At 35.8% G+C, this 21,357-nt stretch overlaps 1 protein-coding gene across 4 annotated transcripts in view; it reads right to left on the bottom strand.

The window, feature by feature from the left end:
* Positions 1-21,357, bottom strand: part of Ptprz1 (protein tyrosine phosphatase receptor type Z1) — a 176,712-nt gene that overhangs the window by 25,284 nt on the left and 130,071 nt on the right. For 2 of the 4 annotated variants that reach the window (XM_087901872.1, XM_087901874.1), the window contains exons 13-17: positions 18,478-18,622; positions 9,407-9,498; positions 3,988-4,073; positions 1,511-1,531; positions 1,221-1,317 (exon numbers count right to left, since the gene is read on the bottom strand). In XM_087901872.1, coding sequence (XP_087757998.1) covers positions 1,221-1,317; positions 1,511-1,531; positions 3,988-4,073; positions 9,407-9,498; positions 18,478-18,622 — 441 coding nt within the window. The remainder of the gene's footprint in view (positions 1-1,220; positions 1,318-1,510; positions 1,532-3,987; positions 4,074-9,406; positions 9,499-18,477; positions 18,623-21,357) is intronic. The other 2 variants (XM_087901873.1, XM_087901875.1) reach the window with 1 other exon arrangement.

Below are 21,357 nucleotides of genomic sequence, written 5' to 3'. Positions count from 1 at the left end.
GATAAACCAAATACTACTGGTCTTTAAAAAAAAAATAAAAGTAGTGAGAAAATGACTGCTATACTGATGGACTAAAGATCTACACAACTATCTGCAGAGAAACTTCCTCCTGCAGCAGATGGAAACAAATACAGAGAGCGCCCACCCCGCCTAGGGGTTAGACATTGCATTCACAGGAAAATGAGACAGACCTTGGAACATTCAGCTCTAAATGGGATGTCTCCCTTCAGAGCTCCCGGAATCCCATGGAAGAAGAGACAGAAAGAGTCTAAGAGCCAGAGGGGATGGAGGACACCAGGAGAAGCAGTCTTTCTGAATCAACTAAACAAAGCTCATCTGAACTCACAACTGAAGGAGTAAGCACAGAGCTTTTACAGATTGGCATCAGGTCCTCTGAGTATATAAGTATAGCATTCAGTTTAGTGTTTTTACGGGATTCCCAAGTATGAGTGAGTGCGTTTTTACTCTTGTGCCTTCTCTAGGGCTCTTTTCCTTCTGTTGGTTTTCCTTGTCTAACTTCAAGGTGATGGATTTTGCTTTATCTTACGCTAACTTATTTGGTCATGTCTTGTTGTTACCTTTTAGAAGCCTGTTCTTTCCTAATGAGACACAGAGAGGATCCAGATGGGAGGAAATGTGTGAGGAACAAGACTGATAACAAGAGTGAAGAAAGATACAGCTAGGAGGAAGACAGAAATAAAACCACATCAAGGATGGAAGCACCAAAGCTGCTGCAGGATGAGGAAAAAGGCCGCTAAGAAAAGATGGGAGGGAGGGAGGAATGAAAGGAGGATCTCTAGCAGATCCACTACAGAACCCAGGAAGAATTCTAAGAAAGGAGGAAAGCAAGTGCAGGTAGGAGCAGAAAAAGGAAGTCGAGAGAAGCTCAGTAGGCTAGCAATGTCACTAAGAGCAAGTGGATCCTAAGAAGAAGTAGGACTGTGAACTATAAACAATGGCTGAAACCTTAGTGAGAGAGATTCAGTCTATAGGGGTGAGGAAGGGACTAGATAAAAAGTAAACCCAAGCCACTTATGGCACCATGTGTGACCTTAGTTTAACGCTAATATTAGCATGCTGCAGAAACTTCCCTCCCTGATCATGCCGGCCTTGAAACAACCCCACTGAGGTCCACTGACAGACGATGTGAGGACATCAATCATCAGTCAACAGGACAGCACGGATGATGCTTGCGTCAGCTGAGTAAAGAACATACTTACAGGCTACAATATTGACGTATCTGTTCTTGTGCTTGTTGTCTGGATGATTGGAGCTGTCTGCTGTAATACCTAAGTCAACAGTACAGCTCTGCACTTCCTGGAAAAAAATGGCATGCATAGCATTGTAACATAAACTCTTTTAGAACAAGTGCCTTTAAATATATGGGAGACAAGACAAAAGAAAATAGGCTAGCAAAAAAATGTATACATATATATATATATACATATACATATTTATATGTTACAACTACTGCTTGGCTAAAAGAAAATGCAGTGAAATAATGCCTTACCTGGTAAAACTCTTTCAGTGTCTAATGAGGAAATGAATGCCAAAAAAGTAAAGAAACCAAATTCCACAGCACACGACAAATGAGAAAAGAAAGTGTTCATATTAGGTTTCAATGGAAAACTATGATCATGCAATAAATACATTTGTCACATACTAACACAACAGAATGTTTCAAACAGTTGCATGCAAATCAAAACATCTAATATTTTGGAACCTTGATTATGTAAATGAAAAAACAGCATGTTTAAATGGGGATGTGGGTGTAATATGATGAATATTTAAAATGCAAATAAGAACCACATATTCCATGACCCATTCTGTCATAGTGATTGAATTTGCTAATGTACAAATAAAATTTGAATTGACCTCAATAGCACTATTTGAAACTCTGAATTAATGATATATTTTTTGAGTTATTTTATGGAATAAATAGCTTCTTGTTAGGTGGTTTAGAGCAGATTTAGGCTTGTTAAAGCATTAAATACTCATAGACATTATCATAATTAAATAAAATTTAAAAATCATTACTTTTTATAGACTTAATTAGTAGATCAATTAAAAACAATTTCTATGGATACAGAAAAAGCTTCAGTAACTTTCTATTAAAATGGATTAAAGATCTTTCCAGAATTGTTTCCTATCTAAACATATCAGTTTCAAATTTATGAATATATAGAGCCGGGATAATAAAATGAAAGTCTTCTAATTTCTGAGAAAATATAGACCAAATATGAATCTAGCCCCAGCAAATGCTTCAACCCCTCTATAAAAGCACTTACACCCTCTTTGGCAAGACTCTCTGAAGACTGAAAGCAATATGATATAAGAACCACTTAAAAGGTGTAGCATTACTAGTTATTCAGTTAATTATTAAGTTTGTTACACATTTTCTTAAATCAGACCGAGTGAAAAAGCAATGGAATTAAGAGAAATATTTGGGTAGAAATATGGTTATTATATTCATTTAATTATTACAGACTGTTTAAATAATTTCAGGGTAGCTTGACTAGTGTCAATCAATGGCTAGCCTTGAGACAAACGCTGTCACCAATTTTAACTGGAAATCATTTATTTTTTTTTGCTTAGGATTTGCTTTTGTCTATCTGAAAAGTCAGAGTCATCTTTCGTCCATTTCCCATGATGGATTATAGCTCTATTTCATGGTAGCCTGATGGTTTCCACCAGTTAATGGAGCAGGTGACTTTAACAGGACAGTTAATATGAAAGCAATCCTGTACTCCACTAACCTCTAGCTTATAGTAAGAAAGCAATTTGGTGCTGCGAACATGAGCTGCTCTACTACACCGCATTTTACTTCTATTCCTTTGAAAACTTTCTAATATGCTGCCTTTCCCTTCCATAGCTGTGTCTTGATTGACAGCACTTCAGGGAACTCTTGTTGGGTGCAAGAAGTTGTTGGGTATGCACAGAGTAGATCAAAGGATAAGGAAAACTATGATCAGGGCCAGACGACATACCTTTAAAGAGACATAGAGTTCTAGGGGGTGCTGAGGAGGTGGGGTGTGAGGAAGAGATACAGAGGCAATAAAGAGTATGTTGCTTCCTAGCTGGGTTGACGGGGCGACGGCGGGGAGGGGAGACTGACAGCTGCTTACTTGATGTTAAGGTTAATGGCAAGGATATGAGATTTCAAATCACAAACCTGGGTTTGAATCATAGCTTTGCTGTTTATCAGTTGTTAATTAATTCCTATGAAGTTTGATTGCATCGATTATATGATCCCATATAATAAAACACGACTTCTGGAGCTGAACGAACGTTGACTACGAAGCCCCTGGTTAGTAACCTCTTCCGTGTGCAGTCCTTATTGTTTAACCTGGGACTTGAGCCTCCTTATTTTGAGAAGTATGCTTAAGAGATAGGTCGGCGGGCACAATACACTTGCAGTAAGTTTCTCCACCTCCTCTAAGAGTATTTAACAGGGTTCTGAGAAAGTTTCTCAAGGATTCAAAGTGCAAATGATTTTAGGATTACATATGTTCTTGGAAAGTGGTTGCGATTTTCCTTTGCATAATTCACTATTTTAAACACTTCTGAGTTTGTGTTGGTGTAGTGTAGGTGTCATATGTACAGTTGAGGATTGGTATTCAGTTTTGCTAAGAACCATCAAGTTTAGTGGTTTAGTATTATTTATGTAATTTTGAAAATGAAAATGAATCATTTAAGTGAATACTAATTTAGGTATTAAGAAAAGAATGTTAGCGATCTGTACTTAGTGGTAAAGGGGTCACACTTAGGTTTGCTTTTTCTCCTAGCCTACACTTGCTTTTAAAACAGAAAGTTGATTTTCTAAGTTTTAGTAACTAAAACACACTTCCTAAGCACATACACAATTCCTCATATTCTTCCTAGAACTAAAAATGATTTCAATGTCTTTACATCATGAAGTAGCTTCCTAGTGAAACTTTGAAATTTGCTACATTTGATATTATTAAAAGAGACATATTTAAATCATACCTCAAATTCCTCAGTGAACCCATTACTTGCATGTAAGTCTGCAACGTGCTTTGGAAAGTGCTTTATTGGAATCGCTCCAATATCATCTAAGTGAATAAAAAGAAAAAAAAAACTAAACACATTAGAAAGGATAACAGCAGAACTTACGGTTTCTTCTGTTTATAAGGTGTCATCTAAAACAACTTCACAATTCAACCACGAGAATCCTAAGTAAAATGCAAGGTGCAATGACCAACTTTAGATATATTTATTATAGAATTGGATTTGATTATACATTTCTTTTCCTTATACACTCTAAATAGAAACTAATTTCTTTTCAATGTTAATTCACAAATAACACTAAAACCATATTTCTTATCAATGTATTCATCTTGTTTTGGAAAATTCGTTTTATATGAGTAAAGATGGCATTAAATCCTGGCAAAAAAAGATATGTAGAAATAATATATTATTATACTTATTTATTTTTATTTATGGTCTCAGGAAAAAATATAAAAACATATTAAAATATATAAAAACATATTAAAAATAAAAAGTTGGCTTTAAGTTTGTTATATTGTACTGGTTGTATCTGAATTTGCCATTGTTCTGTCTGTGTCCCCAGTGTGGGGTTGAAGGATTGTAACACAACCCTCAGCTACACATTAAATCTATTATCAATTACAGCTGTATAAAGTTACATAGTTCAGTACTTTAAAATCAACAATTATATGTTTACACTTGAAAATATTTCTTCCCTCTAGATGTAACAGAAAGCTTCTATTTGAGGAGTATTCGTTAATGATAATGTGACAGATAATTAAAAAATATTTGGAAATTTAATCTGTAAAGTTTCAGAAACTTTAACTTAAAAATATGCCAGGTAAACAAAGTCATGGATCTGTTAATGTATTTGTGAAGAAGTCAAATTATTTTAAGTAGCCCAGTATTTTTTTTTTTCTGGGAAAGATTTTCTGAGATTAAACATAGTAGTTCACAGTATACATTTTTTTTCTCTAACAAGGAAACATTAAACATATTTCACTAGAAATAGTTATTTACATTAACAGATGTTCAATATTTAGGCCTTCTAAAAATTTTAAGCTTCAGTTACTAGGAATTTCTTGATTAAAAAAAAATGAGAATCCATCTGTTCTTCCTCTTAGATGAGTGGACCTGAATACTAACATTGAATTAGCCAGTGAAGCTCGAGAAGCACCTAGGTGCCATTTCTCCTTCACACCTATAGAAAGATCTTGCAAGTAGCATGTATAATTAGGTAAGAAAACAAATGATTTGTCACACCTAAATCATTAGTTCCTATAAATGTTCTTCAGACCCAAATGCCCAGGTCCTCCACGCCCAGCCAGCCCAACACTGCAGGCACACCCAAGTATTTTGGTCTGCAAGTGAGACTAGCATATTTTCATTTTCTGATTTCACGTGAAGAGTAAATGCTCCGGTGATCAAGACTGAATGTTTTGAACCTAAATGGGAGGAGTTTCCTCTGGTTACAGCTCTTCTGACATTCACAAGGCGTGGCTTGGGGACTCTTTGACAAGTGCTAGATTTTGACTTACTGATTCGTATTGATGATAACATACTGTTTGGAACTGTGGTTAACACTAGAGCTAATCTGAATGCCCATGATAATGGAGTATGCAGATGAGATGTTTGGAAGTGGAGGAAATCATAATTCCATAAACACCTGTGATCTTTCAGTATCAAGATGCTAGAAGTGTTAAAGAATTACCTCAGTGCTGTACTGAGGTAAATTTGGTCTTCCCATCAGCTAGAGAACAGAAGGCAATCCTATGTATAGAAAGAACAAATTATAATAATGCGTATTCTAGATAACTCGGAGTTCCACCTGGCTCCGCCTACTGAGTGCTAGGATTAAAGGCATGTACCACTGCTGTCTGACCTGGAAATGTAGAATGAAATAAACCCTTTCCTTTTTGCCATGGTGTTTCATCACTACAAGAGAAACCCCAACTAAAAAAGAAATTGGTCCCAGTTTCATGAGGTTGCTGTGACAGATGTGACCATGTTTTGTGGAGGCTTTGGACCAGAAAAGCTATTGAGTGTTCAGAGTTTAATGAAGTATCGTGGGAATGGAGGCCTAGCCTGCGATGGTTCAGAGGGAAATTTGAGAGTCCCTTAAAGAATGTTTAATTCTAAGTATAATGTGAGTAAATAAAAAATGCGCAGACATCTAAAAAAATTCAAAACCCTGACAGTAAAGCCCGTCAGGTTCTTCTTCTTTCTAAAATTAAAGTCCTGTGAACTAAAGAAACACAATTATGAAAATAGTACTAGAGAGAATTACTAGTTTAGGATTCTACTTGTATGCATCCTTGGTAGATCCTGGCTCTGGCAACCTGAAGGTTTGGAATGAATTTGACAAACAATACAAAAGTCAATTCAGGTTTCCCAGAAGGTAACAGAAGCCTGCAAGAGTCCAGAGTATCAGTAAGGAAGTCAAAATTGTCTCTAAAACAACACTTCCTGAAGTCATAGGACTTCAGCTTTTTCCTAAATTGAAGCAGTTATGTTAATGAGCTTCCCACAGCCCATATCTATTTAAAAAGAGAATCTAGATAAGGGGAGTTTCTAGGCTCCTGTATCCTACGAGATTTAATCTTTAAAAATGTTTCATCCAACTTTTCAAAAGTAAACACATAAGTGGTATTTATTTCTCTGGATTATAAAAGCAGACACTGTTGGCTTCTTGGTGCAGAAAGTGCACTACGTCAGGATGAGTTGTGGTGGCTAAGGTCTACAGATGATCAGCTCCTGAGAGCTGACATAGGAGGAAGGTCTCAGAACCAGCGGGCTGACTGAAACCTCACCTATGGCTCGGGTTTTGGCACCCGAATTTTCTTTTCTTTAACACTGTTTACCTGTTTGACCTTGATGCACCTAAGTGACCCTAAGACCAAAGGCTTCATTATTCTCATGCTTGATGGTGTAGAGCTCTCTTGAACATTGGGAATATTAAAATGATCCATGTTAGATGGCTACTAACATGCTGATGAAGCCAGTGAAAAGATTTTCAGTTTACTTATTTATTTATTTATTCATTTTGATGGCCAGACCAAGAGTGGGTTCATGACTCTGTAAAGTTTCTTAATGGTCAAGATCAAATGTAGGGAATTTTTTAAGGCAAAAGTCACACACAAAAAATTTACATCAAGGTTACCTGAGGTCAGAATAACCTTAAGATGTTCTTTCCTGGCAGCTTATAGTAATCATTTTAGACAGCATGCCAATCATGTTATTTAATTTACTTTAATTATGTTGGTTAATACTTTGAAGACGCCGTTACCATGAGACAACCTCTAAGGACAGCGCTTGGTGCGGAGCAGAGCCAGCCTGAGCTTTCAACACAAGTTGCATGTGCTGTGAACAGCAGAGCCAGAGAAATGAAGCTGCCTAGATCCTTCAGAGCCCAGAACGTGAGTCTCAGAAATCTGATGCTGAGCTTTATACTGTTAGACGGGTCTTCCCTCGATCTGATTCTGTGTCCTGACTTTTCCTTTCTTAAATAAGAATGTAACTCTTACTTTCCATTTTCCAGGAGTTCACAGTTAAAAGACTTTGGAATTTTAGATATTTTACAGATGTTTTGAACTTTTCAATTTCAAAGAGTGGTGTGGAATAATCTGTATGTTTGTAAATATGTATTACTCTCATCGGTTAATAAAGAGCTGACTGGCCTATAGCTGGGCAGGAAGAGATTGGGCAGGAAAGCCAGACTAGGAGGATGCTAGGAAGGAGGACAGAATCTGAGGAGCCAGACACTGTGAGACGCGGACTGAGCAGGATGGGAAGTACATAATAAGGTAAATGAGCCTCGGGGTAGTACATAGATTAATAGAAATAGGTTAATTTAACCCATTAAGTTAAATTAATTTGCTAAGGATAAGCCCAAGCTATCTTCTGAGCACTTACAATTAATATTAAGTTGCTGTCCACACAGAGACTTATTGGGGAATTATTCGGCAGGATAAAACACTTTGCTTACAAAAGAGTGACTGAATTTTTAAAGTGTTTTCTGAGTTTTTAAAGATCTCGGAACTTTTAAAAGTTGAACTTTTTAATATTATCATATATATAAATTATATATTACATGCACATATATACATGTACATATATTAATATGAACATGACATCTTAGAGATGACAAGAAAAGAAATGTTATGGTTTGATAGTAACGTGTTTGTATGTCAAGTTGAAAAGTGGGCAGTTGACTTGGTTAGTTTTATGGTATTTTGATTCAAACTAGCATGACTTGGGAATGGGACTCTAGACTAAGAAAAATTCCTCTATGAAGATTGGCCAAGTCTGTTGGTTATTTTCTTGATTAATGACTGATGTGGGCAGGTCCAGCCTACTGTGGGTGGGGCCAACCTTGCGTAGTGGGTCTGAGTTGTGTAAGAAAGCAGACTGAGTTAGACATGAGGAGCAAGCCTGTGAGTGATGCTGTTCCGTGACCTCTGGTTCAGGTCCTGCCTTCACATCTTGCCATGAGGTATTGCCCTGACTTCCCTCAGTGATGGAATATGACCTGAGCATTGTAAAATGAAATAAACCCTCTCCTTCCCAGGTTGCTTTTGGTTATGGTATTTTGTCATAGCAATAGACTCCCTAACTACTATAGGAACTAAATTTTGGCCTTACTTTTGTTCTTTTTCTCCTGTCCACATTTATTGCTTTGAGTTAACCTGACCATTGTTGCTTAGGTTTCCTCTACAGTAATGGAAATGGGTGAAAGCATCATTGTGCTGGATAGTTTTTTTGACTACTTGGCACAGAAGCGTCACCTGGGAGAAGAGAATTTCAACTGATGATTGCCTCCATCAGACTCTCCTCTGGGCGTGTCTATGGCGCATTTTCTAAGCTATCTATTTATCTGAGAGAACCCACCCCACTATGGGCAGTACAACCCCTAGGGAGAAGGTCCTGGGTTATAAGAAAAAGCAAAATGAGCAAGCCATGGAGAGCAAGTCAGTAATTGGCATTCTTTCATGTTCTTTGTTTTAGTTCCTGCCTCCAGGTTACTGAGTTGGGTAATGTACTGACTTCCCTCCACAATGAACTATAAACTGCAAGCTAAAATACCACCTCAAGCTGTATTCTGTCATGGTTTTTAATCCCAACAATGGAAATCCAACTAGGATCATTATTTTCAACTAATAATAATGACTAATAATGTTTTCTACATATTTTACCAGAATAATTATAAATTATTTTGACATATAATCTATTTGAAATAAAAGATATCACTATGTAAGACTGGGGACCTGGCACATGATATAACATATATTTTAGTAACACTTAAACACTTCCAAACTTTTCTAACAAAGGTAAAATTTCCCACATTATTCTTTTCTTTCAGTATAATCCAGTTACTCACCATCATGCTCTAAGTCATTACCTGAAATTGGAAAGATGGGAGTTGGTGGCGTAGATATTACTCGAGGGGATGTATTGTCTTCTAAATAAAAGTGTGCAGTCTGGAAGCATTTTCTGGAAAGACAGAAAGAACACATAAGAGAATGACATCTAAGCTTCTTGAAAGTTATGATGGAAGTTTCTAGACTACAACGACATGGATACATGACCAGAAAAATAACTACTGGATCTACATCTGTTTTCATAAAGCAGAGATACTAAAACATTTTCATGTAATCTGAGTTTATTTCACTTTTACCCTCACCAGCTGCAAAAGAGTGAGCAGATACCAGATGAGGCAAGAGCAGAAATAGCGTTTGAAGGGGCAGTGGGTACCAAATGACAGTCTGCAGATGCAGGAAACATCAGCATCTTAGGTACTCTCTCCTACATTGGCATATACTGAGGGGTCTTGCCAACTTGGCAGGACATGGGTTGAATGTAAAGAAAGTCCCCACAGAACATTCTTTAAACCCTGTCCTCTGGAGCATATTCAACTGGTAGAAAAACCGATGTCTATACAGAAATGAGATTCCACAGAGGCATCATTTTGAGCAAAAAGGAAGGCAGCCTTTGCTATACAATAATGCAGCAGTGATGAGACTTAAGTGTGGATAATGAGCACAGAAGCAAAACCAGGGGTGGTTTTATTCCTGACAGATGCTCGTCTTGCTGATGAGCATTTGGAGAATGAATATATTTAGAACCAATGACAATTGTGACCTACAATGTCACCAGCATCTATATTCATTCAGATAATAAGAGGAACATCTGGTGAGAGCACATGACGAAGCACTGATCAGAGCAGAGATGCAACTGCTGCACTACAATCAAGCAAGCCTTCCCTTCATTTAAGAAATTTAGGTAATTAAAACTGCTAACGACTCTTTTCTGATGTGCGTTATTTTACTTAACGTATTTACTAATGGTTGATTTTCGACAGAAATATCTCTCTAAAGAAAATGTTAATTTTACTTTCCATTTGATAGCTTCAGTCTACATGTTATGTATCCTAATGAGCTTGAACATGACATTTGTTCTTGTTCAGTAACCTCCTAAATCTCAGGATGTTCCCAGTAAATCAGTTCTCTGGATACAGTTTGTGCATGGCCTCCGACTGTGATTAGAATCATATTGTTATTTTAGCAAGGTCGGTAAGGCTCTAGCTTCCACCAATCTTTTGTCATCTCACAGCCAACGACCCCTTCACCCTGCAGGCTTCAGCTTTTCCTGCTCTTTTTCTCTCTGAGAAACCCACTTGTACCACTTTAGCATCTTGGGTGTGGCCCTTCCTCTGGCCACATGCCTTCTTCCCGTTACTTTTGCATCATCCCAAACGCTATATCCTCTGAGGGCCCTGGATATCTCTGTCACTATTCTCCTCCCTTTGCTTAGTCTGTGGCACATGTCACTCTGAAAAATCCAAATCCTCTTCTACTTCGGATGGGACGACATCTGAATGAACTTGAACTTAAAATGCATTAAATACACACCCAACATACCACATGCCATAAAATAACATAGTACAAGGTAGAGCGTTGGTTATTTGCTTCTGTGATAATGTGACTGGAAATTTTTAGTTATTTCACTGCCCAGCAACTTCAGAGAATAGTGAACTTTATCTAGCAAGTCCAGCAGGATACCTCAAATTCAAAACTTAAAGTACAGATTCTACGGAATGTGAACTCCTTTAGGTAGTACGGTAAAGACAAAAAGGAGTGGAACCATCTTAAGCTAGAAACCTTCTATTACTTATACATTCATTTATGTTTTTACATTTATAGCTAGTTTTCTCCACCAAAATATAATCCAATCATGCAAAATAATTACTACAATGTTAATCATAATTGCCCTCATGTTATATGCACCCCGATACATTTTCAATGAATGTAATATAAAATTGTGTATTTATAACTTATTTTGTAACTTTACCATCAAGAGAAATATATAAATATATAATATATATTATATGTAATATAATATATATAAAGCAACAATGTTCATAGCAAGACATGGCACTTGACTCTTAAGAGTTTAAGACCTTGACAGTCACACCTGAAAGAACAGTAGAGTATCTTCCAGAGACAGCAGTAGTATAAGAAGACAAGGTGATAAAGATTCAAGTACCAAAGGGGCCTGACACCAATTTCATCTTGAAAAGCAGAGTCTGCAGTCAGATGAGGAATGGGAAAGTTGGAGACAACCAGGCCATGATAAAGAAACTGTGCTGATGATAGTGCACACGAGTGCACACACTGGAGCAGACACGATAGGTCAACTTTGTTGCCTGTGCAACCATGGGAAGCATGTTCTGTCACTGACACGGAGGTGATGGACTTAGAACATGCTTCCTGGGACTTCCTGCAATTCACAGCTGGTACACGAATCATTTAGTAGTAGCCCTGGTACTTAGTGAAGGTTCAGTTTGGGATTTTTAGTAACAAGGAGCTCACATTTAGTTGCTAAACATTTCTTTCTTCTACTAACTTAAAGCCCATTCTCCCATAAGTATTGCCAAATGGAACGGGGAGTAGGTCTATTTGCAGTAATGGTGTGCACACCTTTCTATTGGTATCGACTCCTTGCTAGATTTATCTTCTGGACCTACTTCATATTTTATATAGTTTTTAGATTATGCAATCCACAATGTTTTAATACCTAAACATACTTATCTGTGGTCCTTTCTTTTTCTGACTTTTTATATGACATTTATAGTTTAATAATCTGTTTACATAGCAGGCAATTGAGTCTGCCTTGTTCTTGCCAATTAGTGTTTCTCCTACCTGCTTTGGGACCCAAATGTCTTACTCGTCAATAGGCCAGGCAAGCATTGTCTCCCTTCATGACAGCTCAAAGCATTTGCTCTGTGAAATAGCTTTTATCTCCTAAGCAGATTCTAGACCCCAATTTCTCTCTATCCACTGCACTTGCCACAAATTTTCATTTTTGTGAATCTATAAAAGACTGCTTTGGAAAAAAAAAAAAACGTAATTGAGTCCAAAAGTGGTCTTCAGTGTCTGGGCATCAAAATATGTTATCTTAATTACTTTAAATAATTGTTTTTTATGATAGTTGTTTTATAATACAATTGTCCTTTACTATATCCTTATTACATTTTTAAAAGATAGGGCTATGCCTTTTTATTCACAGAAACTCAACTCTTACTATAGTGACAAGACTATAATGGTATTTGGCGTTGGTTGAATTGGATGGATAGGTAGTAGTAAATAGACCCTAACGACTGTATGTCATTCAGATGCATATTGAGCCTCAAGTAAGACAACGTGCTGTTTCAAAATGTTTGAAAGGGACAGGCAGAATACATATGTGTAAACGATTTGAACAATGAGGACCCTAAGAGAGACATACATAGATCTAACCTACATGGAAAGTAGAAAAAGACAAGATCTCCTGAGTAAATTAGGAGCATGGGGACCTTGGGAGAGGGTTGAAGGGGAGGAGAGAGGGAGGGAGGGGAGCAGAGAAAAATGTAGTGCTAAACAAAAATAGCAATAAAAAAACAATTTGAATGGATAGTTAAATAGATGGATAGAAGATAAGCTGGAAACTACGAGAGAATGGGAAGAATATATAATATAAAATAATAAATATAATAAAATATATAATAGAATATATGATATAAAATATATAATAGAATATAAAAATGGACGTGAAAACACTGACTTTGTAATTTGCCATATTGCTAATGTGTGTTAGAGCAATTGGGTTAATATCAATTCTGCTAGTTTCAAATACATAATGAAATGTTGAAGACAGGTGGCCCAATAATGATACTTGGCACTCACTTTCCCAAGACTCTTATAAGTCGTATCAAAACTTTTGTATGAGGAAGAATTGACATTGTTTAGTCAGTAGGTATGTTTTCCAGTGTAGTCTCCAGGGAGAGTGACATTCTACTTGAAGGTAGTATGGTACTGGGAAGCCGACATTCAGCATTGTTAGTTCTTTCCAAGAATTCACAAATATGGATTTAAAATCAAGAGAGAATTTATATTTCCTAGCTCCATATTCCCAAAGGAGAACAATTGTATCTATGGAATTTTCTGTTCTACTCTACTTTTGGTGATGAGTTGTTCTGCCACACATAATGTTGGCATTTTTCATGGTCTAACTCCTTTTAAATGCTCTAAAAAAAATTTGTAGTTTTTCTTTCTCAAAAAAAAAAAAAGAAAAAGAAAAAAAAAGATTATTTACAAATCTTCCCTGTGGAAGTAGTTTTGCATCTTAAAAACCTATGGTGTGGCTCATGTAAATTATACCTTAAAACATCTGGAAAACAATTTCAAGACATATTACTTAATGTATGACAAGCCTAAGTCTCTATATCCCATCTGTTCCGAATAAGTAGCGAATGTCTTCACGTCTATGTGCTAAGCGTTGATAACTGTGTCTCCTGCTAATTATCACTCCACCATGCTGAAAAAAGTGATGACTGTTTTAAACTTGTAGAGATAGGTCCCATCAATCAATGGTAATCTGATTATTTAATTTACACCTTTCTTTCACAGTATTTAGAATTAAAAGCTGGAAATGTGTAATTATATCCCTTTATAGAGTCCTCATACAAATATGAAACAACATTCAGAAAGTTCGTTCATTCACAGGACACCTAGAGAAAGCCTCATTGTACACTTAAAGATGATCTTACAGGTACCGCCAATGGAAAACAAAAGAAACACATTCATAGGTCAGAAGTGGCATAACCAAGGCCAGCTAATAAATTAGAGGTGAGCCTGAGGAAGGGACTCTGTTTTTGTCATCTACCGTTTGCTCTGTCTTTCTGCTAAACTGTTTTCTCTCGGTGTCTCTACAAAAGCACAGGGAAGCACTTGGGTAAATTAGACACAGAACAGGGCTCATGAGTCATTCAGGTTAATTTTTCTACTAAAAACTATATTAGTAAAACACTTAAATATTTTTAAGAACTCTATTGCTTTACCTCCTACATTTAGGTCTATAATCCTTTCCATTTTTTTTCAGTCATTATTTCCTTATTTTGTGTGTGTATGCAGGGGGCACACATTTGTAGAGGGTAGATGACAAATTATGGGAGTCAGTTCTTTCCACCAACGTGAATCCCAGGGATTGAATTCAGTGAGCCATCTTGCTGGCCTCTATGATCTTCTTTTGAGTTGTGTGTGTGTGTTATGAGGAAAAGGTCCAACTTGTGGAATCTTATACCCTCATAACATTTGTTGAAATGATATTCTCTGTTCACGAGAAGAACTTGGAACTCTTGTCTACTATTTGTTGATCACAAACATAAGAAATTATTTCTGGGCTCTGAGTTCTACTTCATTGAACGGTGTGGTTATTTTTAATGCCAGAACCAGACTCTTGATTACTCTAGCTCTGGAACAAACTTGAGGTCAGGGAGTGTGAGCCATTCATCTTTGCAAAATTCTTAGAAGAAAATTTGCATGATAAGTCCTTATGACTCCAGGTTAGGAGCTGCCTTTTTAGATGTAACAACAACTCATAAGCAATGACAGGAAAAAGAAGTAATGAAGTGGACTTCATAAAAATACAAACGATAATATGTTAAAAGCTAGTACTTTGCAAATAAGAAGTCTATACACAAAGTAGAAAACATTGTAAATTGGATAATGGTGAATGACATGTATATAGTACATATAAAAAATGCTTGCAATTCAGATATAAGAACCGTGGACTGTGGAGATGGTTTAGTTGATAAAGCACATCCAAACTAGTATGAGGACTGGAATTTATACATTTACAATACATATAAAAGCCACTTAGGCATGCCAGACTGTATGTCATTCTAGAATACTGGAAGGCAGAGACTTGGAAATCCACAAAGCAAATTGACAGGTTATACCAGCAGAAAGGGGAAGATCTGGCTTCAGAGAGATCTGGGTTCAATTCTGACTCTACATTTGATGGAGGGAGATTGAGGAAGACACCTAAGATGAATCTTGGATATCCCCACACATGCATAGATACCTGTATGTATACCCAGACACATAATGCACCCCACACATGCAAATATGCATGTACACATGCCTGTATAACACACATGTATGCATGCACGCATGCACACATGTGTGTGCATGTGCGTGCACACACACACACACACACACACACACACTCAGTAAAATAAAACAAAAAGCAAATAACCTAATTAAAAATAGACTGAATAGGATTTGAGCACACAGTTCTCTAACGATAGGAAACCGCTGAGTAAGCACAGGAAAATAACTAATCAGCACTATTAGTCACCAGGGAAAGTCTGCAAAGCGCGAAATGCATTGCACTGCCCACGTCAAACAGATGGCTTTTATGATCCATTAGCTTTATCTCATGAAAGTGCAGCTATTATTTTTTAAGTTTAAACATAAACTCTTGGAAAAACTCACAAGGACTCTGAGTACTACACATATTATAATTTTGTTGTCTTAGATTTTCTTTCTATTCTAGTAAGCAAATTACTTGAAATTTAGCTTGAAATCAACTCTAGAAGGCTCTTCTTTTCCTTAAAAGGAAGGCCCTGGGATACTGTCGAGAAGCAGGCGGGTGAATGTGGTCTGCACTGCACCTGCCCGAGCTCTCCTGCTTCACTGCACCGAGTTTTCGTTAGAACGTCTATAATGCTCTCCTCGACCTGAACTGCTTCCTCTGCATTAGTGTTTTCTCCCTTCCCATAGGCTGTGGCTGTCACAAACACCTACTATGCACCCATCTTGGATGATGAAGTGCGTTATTAATAAATATGTTCACGTTGGAATTTGAATAATACACACAAACTTTGAACAAGAGACTATTGTGATTAGGCACAGTTACCTACAACCCTAGTGTTTTAAATCAATCTACAAGTTATTTTTTCTAGTGAGTTAATTTCATACAGACACATGTAAGACAGATATCTAACAATGTTTAACAAATTTTGAAGGGGGTTAGCAAGGAGTGGCAATTTTTGTCAATGTATTTATTAGACAAAATTCATGCATAAAACCATCCAAGTGTTGATCTTTTCAACTGCATCCTGTATTCAAGGTACATGAAATAGTGTTTGTGAGAAAAAGAGAAACATCTTACTGCTGAGGGTCAACTGGTTTTAACAATTTAATCTGATTTTCCTGACAATGGATATGGGATAATCCATACTAACAAAAGTTCAAAACATTTGGAGTTTAGTTTCTCATGAAATATCAGACCATATTAAACACACTGAATTTTAAATTTGCACAACATATCTTAGAACAAATAATAGAAATTATGAAACTTATTCTAATTATTTTATTTAAGTATAAATCACCTACCCTTTTATTAGAGTTTAACATTAGCACTATTTAATAAGAAACATAACTTGTCATGTCTTCCATACTTGTTAAATTTATTTAAAACAAATTCTCACTCATTCAAATATTTCATTTTGAGGGAAAATTAGAGTAGACAGAAATAAATAAAGTAAACAAATTGAATATAAAAGGTGTCCAAAACTTTGAGCAACAAGTCAGAAAAACCCAACCAATGCTGGTTGAAGAACATGTATGGACTGCATGTGATGCTCAGAGACAGTCAACCACAGCATCTTCTATACTACAGAATCTATGGAAGGAGACCGTCACCACATGGGCACAGGGAGAAAGAAGGCGCTTCTGCATCTTAATACTGACTAAATGGGCTCCTAATAAGGTGAGCCGTTGGCATACACTACCCTATTCTGTTGCATAAAGGAAGGCAGATATGAGAAACAATTGGTCTTAGAAGTGTTGTGTTGTAGCCCAACAATCAAGCTCCATACAATGACATACTTGAATCCTCACTGATGTGGGCACATTCGGCTCAGTTCCCGCCCCTTCCTGGACCCCCTGCCTGGAATGCCTCTGCCTTCATCCCAACCTTCTGAATCACACGCAAGTCCAGCTTAGTATTTTGTTTTACACTTAACTCTGCTCATCCTAGCTTCTTGAGGTCTCGTGTCCTGTGATCACTCTACATTAGACTTTGGTCTCTATGCATATACATTTGAGTAATATTTAAAAAAGTCTTTCATAGAAAAGTGTTTTTTCCTCAGTAAGCATAAGTTCCTTAAAAGCAAAGATTCTTATTCAAAATTTACTGTTGTTATATTTGCCAACAACAGTTGACACAATTACTTACCGGATACATGGGAAATGGTTAATAAATAGACTGAAAAAAGCATCTTGGAGTAGCAATTAAAGAACAGGGATTTGAATGTATGAAGTGCTGCTATTTAACAGAAAGAAGTCAATTAAAGGCCTCCTGAACACAATTCTCTTATATGAGAAGAGCATAAATTACTAAGTGAAGCCCTTTCTTGGCTTATAGACAGGAAATCTCCTATCATCATCATCAAGTTCTTCTTTTCCGAGAAAGAGTTTTACTGACTTGTGTTGTGTCTTTAGTAAATTCATGAATTAGCTGTCTGCTCTGCTTGGTACAAGAGAGGAGCTTATTAACAGGTAACTATCCCAGTCCTGTAAAGGTTTTGAGGGATTAGTGAAGAGTACGAAGGCATATTTCAAATTCAAAGCCAATTATAAAAAGTTTTAAATGCTTTTGCTTCTTAACATAGCCATTTGTCGTATTTTTATATTTTAGTTGCTCAGTTTTGCTTTTGTGTATAGGCTGTCATTTCCATTACTATACACAGTGATATATATTTTATAAAAACCCATAAAATATTTATTCATTATAAAATTGTTTTCCTAAGTAATAACTCTTGTATTTATAACAGTTGATAAAAAGCTGATTCTCAATAGTAAATGTTAGATGTTAGAATGTTAAATTGGTTAATATAAAAAGTACAGCTCTCAAGACACCTTAATAGACATCAACTAAGGTCATGGGTCTTCCATTTGCCTTCAATTCTTTCAGCACAGAAAACATCAACCTTTAGATTTATAAGTTTGCCTTCTTTACAAGTGAATACATTAATAACAGCTTTAATGTAAAGGGAATTCTGAATTGATCTGGAGATCTTTCAGATTAAATATAGGCAGAAATATGAGCTCTAATAATGTAAATTTCCAAAAACACTCAACTTACCTCCAGTAGATGAGAATACCAACAAGAACCACTAGACAGATAAAAGTCAGTGCTGACACGATCACAAGGGGGATAACGGCCTTCTTCTCAGACTCCAACCCCTCAGCTAGACCAATACGAGACTCATGGCTACTATTACTGGCCTCTGTAGTCGGAGAAAATTGAGAGAGTTGAGATTTAAGATGGAAAAATAATGGTATTTTCCAGCTGGTTATGTGCAGCCTGAATTGTTTCTACTTACCTTTAAAGCTCTGACTCTATGATGCAAAGGTTGTTTAGACATCAGTTTATGTAAAATAAAGCTTAAACATTAAGGCAAAATATTAGAGCTATTAAAAAATAAGTCATCAGAGGTAAAGGAGTTATAGCAGGAGGGCCCAGAACCAATACTGGTTGGAAAAAATTTCTCAATGTGTATCTGAAGTATCAACATTCGAAAATTATTGTTAGGGAATCCCAGTGTTACTAAATCACTGTATGTGACCTTGATGTTCTAAAACTAATTTTATGTATGTAGTAACCTTGTAATTTGGTAAACCATTAAGAAAAATATATAATTACTTTTCAATCAGGCAAAAATTCAATTTTAAACATAGGTTGATTTTGTGTTATTTTCAAAATTCTTTTAAATATGTTTCATTATTTGAGAGTTTCATGCATCCATATTATATGTTTTGATTGGGTTTGTTTTTGAATTCTTGTCTGCTGTTTTTCTATCAAAAACTGAAAATTTTCTATTTAATGTGAACTTAAAAAACATGGATTTAAGAAATTGTTTTCAAATATGCTTGTGGACTGAAAACATCTGAAGACAGAACTTGAGTTAATATAAAAATTAGTGAGTCACTACATTCATGTCCAATCTGGTACTCTATGGTACAAAATTTTTGAAAAAAAAAAATTACTGATACTAAGTTCTAAGTTACTTTTTCTAGGCTACCAAAATAAATAAATAAATAAACTCTATAACCGTGGATGTTGATAAAGAGCTTCGAGTCTCTGGTTTGAAGGGTATTCAGTGGAAAGCCAAGACAATTATTCATGAGCGCTGCTCCAACTCTACCTGACCCGGGTTGCTGTCATGAACGGGTGCTGAGAAAGCTAACTTGAATGTCGCATCGAAGTCTTCATACTTCCAGCATTTGATACAATTCGTGGTGCATACCAAATGTTTCACTGGCCACACATATGAAGAGTTAATTTCAAATATGTGATACCCTTTAAACTTTGGGAAGATCAAAGCTCCTATAAATGCACATATATGACATCACTACATGTCTAACTGTAGAGAACTGGCTTAACACAACAGCTTCCTGTGTAACTAGAGTTGAGAACATAGGCTTAAGAACTTGGATCCATTCCTATGGAAAATGTACCAAAGAATACAAATGATACCCACATTTCCCAGGATCTGATAACCATTTAGATTAACTATCTTAGAAAAAAATGTGAAATTCAAAGATGTACCTAAAAATTTATAAAACCATATAAATAAATGATAAAATATCATAAATCAACCAATATTTGTATTGTGGTTAATATTTCTGTAAGAAAGCCAAAGTTTTGAATATTTTAATTAGGTCATCCGTATGCACTGGCCATTATGTTCTCTGTGGAGACTCATGTAGACTCATAAGTAATCTGATGATCAATGTACTGAAATGTCCTTATAACATTTAAAATAGCATTTTGCTTTTTCCATGGCTATCTTTACATGTTTCCTATTATAAGTATTACCTGAATGGAAAGAGATTGTGGGGAATAAATGAAATGAGCTGTTTGTAATCTTTGGTATCCAGTGATTCTAAAGGGTGGTTATATTCTCATTTACACCATCATCTCCAAATTGTAACTCCTTAGAATAAAAGCGACAACATCACCTGCAAAGTTTTAAGAATGTAAATTTGGGGTCCCCCTGAAACCCCACTATATTGTCTGGATAGAATGCATATTCAAGTTTAAGAACAAAAAGTGCGAGTTAATGAAGTTTACATAAATTCTATGACCACACAGATTCACTGCAATATATACTGCAAACACACACATATACATACATATAAATATATGTGTGTATACGCATATGTGTATATAGATAATCATATAGCTAAGCATATATACATACACACATGAAATATGTCAGGTCTTATGTGTGATGTATATGGAAAATATGTATCTTGAAAATACATAATACAAATGCAATTACATTTATATGCTTGCATTATAAACACACACTATCTACCATCTATCTGTCTGTCTGTCTGTCTGTCTATCTATCTATTTATCTATCTATCTATCTTCTCCATAAACATTCCTCTTAAATTCTTGGGGAGATCTGATATTCAAGTCGGTAGTTGAGGATTTAGAATGATTTTATAGTTTTTACATATTATTGAAACCTAAGCATTTTGTACAGGATGGCATATGTTATAAAAATACAGACAGTCTGCTAGCAGCTTTGTATGTTACTGAGAGTAACAATTAGTTGTCTTATTTTCATTTATTTGAGACTAAAATATGTGCTTTGATAGAACTTATTAGATAGCTTACTTAAATAACAGTAATTCAGTTAAACAATAAAGATAAGATTGACATTTTAAAGGGCTGAGAATAAAACAATATAACTTTCGTGTGAAAATTTAAGCATAATATATATTTTATTGTTCTCTTTCATATAAGCATTTTCTAAGAGAGACACTAATAATACATTTTCAGGGTTAGTTTTGTATCAACTCTTTATGTGACCTAGATCAAGTATCTTTTAGTTCGTGTTTGCATACAACACACACATACACATGCCCTATTTATATTAAGAAATATTACATAAATTTTTCTACATCTTAAGTACCATAAATGATAAGTTTCAGACTAGGGAATATTCAA

The sequence above is a fragment of the Myodes glareolus genome, chromosome 25, assembly GCF_982192425.1.
Source record: "Myodes glareolus chromosome 25, mMyoGla1.1, whole genome shotgun sequence".
In the NCBI taxonomy this organism is placed as follows: Eukaryota; Metazoa; Chordata; class Mammalia; order Rodentia; family Cricetidae; genus Myodes; species Myodes glareolus.
The sequence above is the reverse complement of the archived record's forward strand: the minus strand, read 5'-3'. Positions and strand labels throughout refer to the sequence as shown.